The sequence below is a fragment of the Convolutriloba macropyga genome, chromosome 7, assembly GCF_964194025.1.
Source record: "Convolutriloba macropyga chromosome 7, txConMacr16.3, whole genome shotgun sequence".
Lineage (NCBI taxonomy): Eukaryota > Metazoa > Xenacoelomorpha > Acoela > Convolutidae > Convolutriloba > Convolutriloba macropyga.
In genome coordinates this window covers 45,528,811-45,538,166 of record NC_134474.1, presented here as the reverse complement: position 1 = coordinate 45,538,166, position 9,356 = coordinate 45,528,811, and the positions used below count along the sequence as shown (strand labels likewise).

Genomic DNA, 9,356 nt, shown 5'->3' with positions numbered 1-9,356 from the left:
CTAGCGAAAAACACTAACGAATTTTTGTTCAAACATCTTTTTCTCACTCTACTTTAAAATTAGGGTGAAAAATTTTACACTGCAAACCCACTCACTTTTTCGCTCCATTTCCTGTTCCGGCGTGACCAAAGTCACTACTTCAATTTGACTTCAACAATCATAAAAATGTGTGAACAAATCTTAAAAAAAACAGCGCCCTCAAATTTTTTGAATTGTAAAAAACCACGATGTTCCCAATAATAGCCGCTATCACTTTTCGGCTATTAAAAAAGAAGTAGTTGATATATATCAATTAATTGATGGTCAAACTTGTCGAAAGCATCATATCTAAAATAATCAGTATTTGAACAAAATTAAGTAACGCCTGAGACGTGAACTAATTTGCTTTACTAGCTGCTGCAAGTGCTCGCGATGTCTGTCGCCGACTTGCTTGGGTTCTAGGTTTGGACCCAATTCCTGTAGGCGGTTGGGCTTTTGGAGGTTTGTAATAAGACAAGAATCTCTCCTCTTCAGACTTGAGTTTCTCTTGTAAGTTGCGGTCCAACATTTTGTTGATGCAGTACTCGCTTTCCTGGCCGCATTTGGCTAGTTTCAGTTCCAGTTTTGTTATTTGTGTGTTGGATTCCATCGCTTCTTGGAGTTGTTTGCCGCCGTCAGTTCCTGGAAGATATATTACAACGTGGACGTAGAACTTTTACTGTAATGATCCATACAAAACTAAATCATGATGTTAAACGAAACAAAATTTCTGTGTATATAGCATAAGGTTCAGAAATTGTTGACAGACATCTTTACACGTGGTGTGACCGAAAACCTGGTATGATAAATATTTTCGGCGCAGTATGCCTTATGGCTACCCTTATCTTATTGTTGTTTCCCCGCAATTGAAAATTTTCTTTCGGTTCAGGCTACAAATTTTCTTTTGCTGCCATGAAAAATTCAGCCTGTTCTGAGTCTTTTAATGAATTAAACATTATGACAATTCGCCAAGGATTACAGTTTTCTGTTATGCCTCCGCCTCTGCAAGCATATGCTGATAAACAATTTTGGAAGAAATATGTTATTTTAGTAACTGGTCGTTACAATTTGATTTGTGACCAGCGCTAAATACTGCCTAGATCAGAAACTTTTCAAAAGAATTTTGCAGTAATAGCACCCGGAAGACAGTTTTGTCTGGTTTTTCAGCTCAGTCAACTTGTTGGCCATTAATGGAGAGAAGCGAGAGATAACTTTTTCGGTTTTCATTTCAAAAATGAACATTTTATATATATATATATATATATATATATATATATATATACATATATATATATATATATATATATGTATATATATATATATATATATATATATATATATATATATATATGTCCATATTATATATATATATATATATATATATATATATATATATATGTATATATATATATATATATATATATATATGTATATATATATATATATATATATATATATAAATATATATATATATAGGTGTAAATATATATACGCACTAACACATATACTGCTCAAGACTATATTACTCCAACAATTTTTTTTTGCTGAGTTTATGTGCTAGCTCGAGTTGCTAGATTGACAAGATATTGAGATTGTGAATTCTTATTTTTGTTCAGTTTGTTAACAATTTTTGTGCTGACGAGGCATACGCGGCTGTTTCTGATTTGCTATGCACAAATTCCTCGCTAGGGGGATGGATAATCCGGATAAAAATAGGATACAGTAATCGTTTTTGTCCTAGGCAAGCTTAGCGAGCTCAGCTCCAACATCGCCGGCCCTGTTTTCCTTCGTGAAAACATCTTCGTCCATTGATAGCACTGGAGCGAGCTTCACTACTGGTCTCTTGCAGTATCCATCTTTCGTTCGGATTTTCGCTGATCGAATCACTCCGTCAGAACCTTCAAAGGTTTCGGTTATTTGACCCAGATCGTAATATCCACGTTTGTCACTGTCTTCCACTAACCACACAAGATCACCCTGCTGAAGACTTCTGTCCGTTGTGTTCTGCCATTTCTTTCGACTGTTCAACGTTGGCAAGTACTCTTTACGGAATCTATCCCAGATGAGGTCTGCATAAGCTTGTGTTTGTCGGAAGAGCTTTCTATGTTCAACAAATTGCTCCGCACCTGATAGATACGGTAAACAAAGGTTCTTGTTGCCAAGTAGGAAATGGTTCGGAGTAATAGCTTCTAAATGCGTAGCATCAGAACTGACCGGCGTCAGCGGTCTAGCATTCAACGTCTGTTCAACAAGACACATCGTGGTCGACAGAACAACTTCCGTGACTGATCGATTGCCCAGCACTGCATACATTGCCTTCTTGCAACTCCTAACCAGTCTTTCCCACACTCCTCCAAAGTGTGGTGCTGCAGGTGGGTTGAACTTTCATCTGATTCCTTGTTGAATCAGATGTTCTTCATTTCGCACCTTGTTCCATGCTGCTATATACTCTGCCAGCTCCACTGAAGTTTGTCCCGTTATCGCTAATCATTTTGACTGGTTTGCCTCTTCGAGCAATGAATCGCATAATTGCGTTCAGACAACAATCAGTGTCTAGTTTTGGTACAATCTCTATGTGTACCGCTCGTACGGTAAGGCATGTGAATAGACAAAACCAACGCTTTTCGTTTCTTCGACCAATCTTTACTGTGAATGGTCCGAAATAGACTACGCCCACATTCGAGAACACTGTTGATGCGACTAATTGTTCTTCAGGTAGATCTGCCATTACTGGTGCCTTTGGTTGGGCTCTTCCCTTTCGACATCTAATGCATTTGTTTTTGATCGATCTCAAAGCATTTCGTATGCCTAGGGTCCAGAATGTTGGCTGAACTATGTTTCTGACATGTTCAGTACCTTCGTGATGATTATTCTTATGTTCATTTTGCAAGAATAATTCAACTAAATGGTGCTTCCAATGTAACAGTATTGGATGCTTGGTTTCGAAGTTCAATTGACTTTTACCTATTCTGCCCTGGGCATGAATAAGTCCTTGCTGGTCAATGAATGGTTAAAAATGGAGGATTTTGCTGTTTTTGGAATTTCTTTTCCAGCCTTGAGAGGTTTCATCTCTTCAGCAAACTGTTTTTGCTGCAGTAGTCGGAAGATACTTGCTTGTGCACCCTCGCTTTCTTCAACACTTAGTGTTTTTGTTGCCGGTTTGTTTTTTTAAATATGCTCTGTACGTATGCCATTGTATTTACTAGTCGATTGAAATTGCTAAATCGCCCACTGAATCATCGGCCTCTTCTCTTCAACCTTTGCTGAGAAGACCATTTCGTTGTTTTGTTTGTCTGAAGCAAATGTTAAATTCAATTTTTTGGGCCATTCGTTCTCTCGTTGCTTCAACACGGACGGTCCAGTGAGCCATTCGCTTCTCTTAAGTTTGTCAACATTGATCGCTCGTGTCCCGATGTCAGCTGGATTGTTAATACCACTCACATGATTCCACTGTGAAACATTAGTTGTATCCAAAATCTCAGCCACTCTGTTTGCAACAAACACCTGTTGCTTACGGTGGGAGCAATGAATCCATTGCAGAACAGTTGTGGAGTCTGTCCAAAAGTTACAACTGTGAATCTTCGATTCGTGTTCCTTCACTATCTGTTCTATAAGTCTCACCGCCATCACTGCTGCTTGTAGTTCCCAGCGTGGTATGGAAAGGTGTTGCATCCGTGCGACTCTGCACTTTCCGATTACAAATGCTAAGTGTGCGGAGTATTCTTTGGGCTTTGAACGTAGATATGCCACTGCGCACATTGTGTCTTCAGATGCGTCGGCAAACACATGAAGTTACCATTTATCCTTGACTGTGCTGAAGTATCTTCTATCAATGCTGGTTTCTGTTACTTCTGGAATCTGGTCTTTCCATTTCAGAAACTCCTCTTCTTCGTTAGGTTCCACTGACTTGTCCCAATGTTGTCCATTTTTTGTCCAAATGCTCTTCAGGAGTCGTCTCATATGAACACTGAATGGTGCAAACAGTCCAAGAGGATCAAACACTGAAGAAACTAGAGATAAGATCTTACTTTGGGTGATTGAGGTCTCAACTTCTTTGCTTGTACCTCTACAAACTTGTAGACTATCATCGATGATCGTGCACTGAAGCCCAGGCACGGATGAACCGTCCTTGCCGGGTTCTAGTTCAACCTGCTTTGTGTTGCTGATTGATCTCAAATCCTCTGGGATTGCGGTGGTTACCACGTCGCTGTTGGTGATCCACTTCTTCAGTTCAAATCCACGTTTTGAGAGAAGATGTTGTAGTTGTTTGAAAACCTTGACTGCTTCCTCAGGTGTTTTGGCGGACTCGATGAAATCGTCCATGTAGAAGTTGTTTTGGATTAATTTTGCTGCAATTGGGAACTCGTCCTCGTTATCGATGGCTACTCGCTTCAGAGCGTACTTGGCATATGTTGGTGAACTCTTTGCTCCAAAAACATGACGTTGATACTCGTAAAATTGCACAGGTTCGTTCACTGTTGGTCGCCACAGGAATCTCAAGCAGCTTTTATCCCGTTCAGGAACTTGCACTTGCAGAAACATTGATTCAATATCTGTAGTTAGGGCTATTGGTCCTTCTCGAAATCTGAATATTGTTCCGATCAATCCGTGTAGTAGATCGGTTTCGGCAAACAGCTTGTCATGTAGGCATACGTCCTTGTATTTTGCTGCAGCGTTGCAAACACGGCGAACTTTACCCGGTTTGTTGGGGTTTAGTACTGGATGGTGTGGCAAATACCATTCCCTTCCGAAAGTGCCTTTGACTTCCGATTTACCAAGGATCTTCACAAATCGCTTTTCCACATCTGTATCAATTGACTGTTGATACAATTCTTTTAAATTTGGGTCACGTTGGAATCTTCGTTCCAGTGAGTAGAGCTGATCAAGGGCTAAGCTGTAATTGTTTGGAAGATTGGGTTCTGTTTCATTCCAGAGCATGCTCACTTCGTACCGCTCGCCTGTAAACTTTGTTGTGCTCTCTAGAAACTTCTGAGTTTGTTGCTCTTTCTTTGATTGACTTACAACATTTATTTTGGAAGCATAAGTTTCTATGTCCCACCATGATTGGATATTTTCTGCCACTTTCACATCTTCTGTGAAGGCAAAAGGACAAATATTTTGACTTTTCTTGCCTGTCGTGGGACCATTGACTACCCATCCTAATTCTGTTAAGACGGCGAAAGGCTCACTTCGTGTTCCGATCTTGTAGTCCAATGGACGTTGAATTTCGTAGGCATCTTGTCCAAGTATGATGCCTACTTCCATCAGTTTGAATGTTCTGTTAGTGAGAACATTCAGGTGTCTGAATTTGTTCTTCCGTTCCTTGTAGTCATATATTGCGTTTGCCAACGAGATTGATGAGTGTGCAAACGCTTCAATCGGATGCACCTTTGAATGTAGTCCCTTTATTGTGATAGGAACCTTTTCTGTCCTCAAATCTTGCGTCCCATGTATGCCAGCTATGTCCAAGGTAACGTCCGTGCCTTTGGTTTGTAGTTGATCCTTGACACTTTGATCGATGAATGATATTGTTGACCCGCTATCGAGGAAAACGTAGGTAGTCAACCTGTTACCACCACTCTGAACCGATACCGGAACGATTTGAAGAAAACTAATAACTTGGTTACTCTGGTTGATTGTTGCTGCGCTTACATTAACTGCGTGACTACCCTCGTCCATTTGGTTTTCTGAGTGTAGCAGTCTGTTGTGCTTTTTGGTACATCTGTTTATACCGCGCGGGTGGACTTTACAATCTTTGATTGCATGCCCTTTCCCTCGACAACCATAACATAAGCGTTCTTTTCTCACTGCTGCATAGCGATCGCTGACATTCATATTCTTAAATATTGGACAGTTCCATATTTTATGAGTGCCATCCGCTAGTAGACAGTTGTTGTTTTGCATTTGCTTGGTTTCGTTCGCATTCGAACTCGCACTAACGTTTGACGATTTCAAGAATAGGTTTTCCTTGTTAGCTTTTGGTTGATCATCTTCCTTTCGTTCGCTCTTGGTTGATGGCATTCCTTCATGGACAAAAAGCCATTCGAGCTAACCATTTTCAAGGAGAGTGAGATCGGGTCTATCTTCTTGACACTCGTCAACGAAGGAGAAACACTTTTCTTTCAAGTTTGGGGGCAATTTTTCAATTGCCACTCGCAGTGTTGAACTTGAACGCAGATCGTCCTCATAATTGTATTGCTTCAGTACATTAACTAGGTTGCTGATTGTTATTGAGTAATTAATTATAGCCGTTGAGTCGTGCATTCGAATTGGTTGTTGTTTGTGCAATATGTTAAGCTGAGCGTCAACAATTAGGTAAGGTCGCCCAAAATTCCGTCCCAGGAGTTCCCACGCTTGAGCGTAAAACTCTCCCGAATACCCCATTCCTGATATAGCTGACTTTGCATTACCTGTCAACAATATTTTCAAGTGGCTCATTTTCTCTGAGTCAGGTATATCGCGATGATGAACCGTTGCTTTGAACATATTCGACCACTCCGGCCACTCTAGGGGGTTTCCGTCGAATGAACTCAACTTCAACTTAGGTAGTTGACTACTACTGCTTGGTTTATCAAGCTTAAACTTGTCTTGTTCCCAGGCTGCGCTCGCACGCTCTCCACTTGGTGACCGTGACTTAAGTACACCTTCGCGATTGAAGCTTACCCTGGGATAATTGTTGTCGATCCTGGTTTTCGCACGCTTAAAACTATATTCTTGCAAGTTGGAGAATTTATTCAAGTTATCGAGCCAACCGGAAACATCTTTGTTCTTCGGGGTTTTCCAGTTGAATGGTGATCTACTTCGAAAACTAGGGGCTGCACTATCATCAGAATCTGATGCTCTTGCGTCAAGAGCTTCTTTCTCGTATTCCAGTTTCAGTGCACCTTCTTCTTCAAAAGTTGCATCTCCATTTCAAGCTCTTTCCTCTTCAATTCGAATTCAATTTTCTTCAACCTCAGTTTTGCTGCAAAGTCTTTCTCTAAAGCCGCAAGTTTTTCTGCCTTTTCAGCTTGTTTATCAGAGGAGGCGGCCTTTAAATCATTGTCCTTGTTTGGGTTTCCATTTTCAACAGTTCGTTGAGAAACTCCTACAACAGACTGTGGAATCTTCGCAGCAGTTGGTTCTGCATCGCTTGTCAATTGAACAGTTTGATTTTGTTGATCCGTCATGTTTGTTTCTCCGTGGATATACGGTAACCACTCTGCGTTTAATGTTTGTAAGAAGTTTAGTCGTTCGGCTTCGTAACGTTCGAACAATTCGGGATCACGAAGAGTGTTTGCTCGCTTCCGAGAAAAATTGTAATAAGAGTCGTCAAGCTTCAGTATCTGTTGATGAATGGTCTTGAGTTTGCTTGATCTATCGTTGTTTCTGATTAGCTCCTGGCCCTCCTGAGTTTTTTCGTCGAGTCGTTTTTTACAGTTGCTAATCTGTCTTTGCAAAATATCTTGACTCTGTGACGGAGTCACTTCGTTTGTACTTTGGGAGTGCAGCTTGAATCTCTACAGTACTTTCGTTTATTTGCTTTAATTAAACGTTGCTAATCAACTTCTAATGCGCTTTGCCTAATTGACTTTGCGTCGTTGAATTGCCTGTTGGGTTTTGTTTAATTCGTTGATGCCTTTGGCACTTCGCTTGTTGAGTTGGACAGCAGTTTGTATTTCCACTGTCCGGGTCGGCGGACCAAATGTAACGGCTGCTCTCGTTGTGTTTCACAAAGAAAGTTTTACACCGCCCAGTTCCTTCTGAGTGGTTACAAATTCTGTCCGGATACTTCGTTGATGCAGTTTGCTTTTGTAACTGTATATCCGCTCTGCTGTACTTACCGTTGCATTAACTAATTTGACTAACTTAGTTTTGGATTTTTTCTTAATTGAACTGGGTCCACAAATCACACAATATGGGATCTCTTTATGTTTACCAGTTCAATGGTTTTGATAAAACAAATCAGAGGCAAAAATATATGCCTATGAAGTGTTATGAAAAATTGGTTTCTAACTTAATCCTGGGTGTGTGTGTGTGTTGCAATTTTTGCAGAGTACTCACGAGTTGAAGACTGGAAATCATGACACAGAAAATTGAATTCACTGCTCGAGACGTTTTCGATGCAAGACACAATATTTGATAGAATATTGCTCAAGACAAATTTTTGGTATCAGGACACAGTTTTTGGTTCAATTTAACAATTATACTGCTCAAGTGGTTTTTTTGGCAAGACGCAGTAACACATATACTGCTCGAGACTATATTATTCCAACAATTTTTTTGCTGAGTTTATGTGCTAGCTCGAGTTGCTAGATTGACAAGATATTGAGATTGTGAGTTCTTATTTTTGTTCAGTTTGTTAACAATTTTTGTGCTGACGAGGCATACGCGGCTGTTTCTGATTTGCTATACACAATTTCCACGCTAGGGGGATGGATAATCCGGATAAAAATAGGATACAGTAATAGTTTTCGTCCTACGCAAGCTTAGCGAGCTCAGCTCCAACAGTTGGCTTTAAAATTTGGGGCAGGTTTTAAAGGCTTCGCTGCTGGAAGTTCGTTTTAAAAAAATCCAAAGAAAAAATTCCAGTAATTATTCTCCAAGGATTACGCTGCTGATAAACTGTAGAAGATCCAAGCGCTAGAAAGAAGCTGGTATGAAACAATGATAAGATACTTGGGGGCCTGAACAGAACCCTTGCAACAAGGCCAAGTCAATTGGGTCTGATTGGTGCTTTCGGACATCATTGCACTCGCCTACACGGACTTCTAGTGAAATAGCGACCAAATTGATAATCTCCTGACCCGCCTACTTGAAAAAGATTTTTTAGACCTTCTTTTAGATCTGAACTTAATGAGTATTTTTTATGGGCAAGCAACAAGTTTTTAAAAGGTATTGATCACAAGAGTTCCCAATGTCCGATTGCCTCGATGATCCTTAAGCAAAAACAATGCGAATTGCCTTCCATATCAAAATGCAGCCTAAGAATCAACCAGGGTGTGGGAAAGAAACAGAAACACAATAATAACAAAAAATGTTAGATATAATAAAGTGCTAGACCAACGGAGACTTTTGGGACTGTGGAAAGAAGCGGGCCAACGCTTTATAGTTCTATGGACAATGTGACAGTGAAACAAAGTTTTCCAAGCTAAGCCTAAGGACTAGAATTGGTTAGCAAAGCAAACTTGAAGCCTTGAACCATTTACTTTTGAATGAAAGTAGACCTGAAGTACAGGAAAGTTTATCAGAGGCTTATCATTTTTCTGAGGAAAATAAATTATTGAACTGTTCGTCAAGTTTTTTTCAGTAGACGCAGCAAAAATGCTTCTCGAGGAAAAATACAACCAATCAATCCA

General features: G+C 40.1%; 2 protein-coding genes across 3 annotated transcripts in view; one reads left to right on the top strand and one right to left on the bottom strand.

The window, feature by feature from the left end:
* Window positions 1–9,356, top strand: part of LOC142342913 (uncharacterized) — a 486,697-nt gene that overhangs the window by 345,330 nt on the left and 132,011 nt on the right. The window lies entirely within an intron of this gene.
* LOC142342907 (dynein regulatory complex subunit 5-like) overlaps window positions 276–9,356 on the bottom strand; it is a 53,049-nt gene continuing 43,968 nt past the window's right edge. For both annotated transcript variants that reach the window (XM_075394573.1, XM_075394574.1), the window contains one exon: window positions 276–660. In XM_075394573.1, the coding sequence (XP_075250688.1) occupies window positions 377–660 (284 nt within the window). In that variant the 3' untranslated portion in view covers window positions 276–376. The remainder of the gene's footprint in view (window positions 661–9,356) is intronic.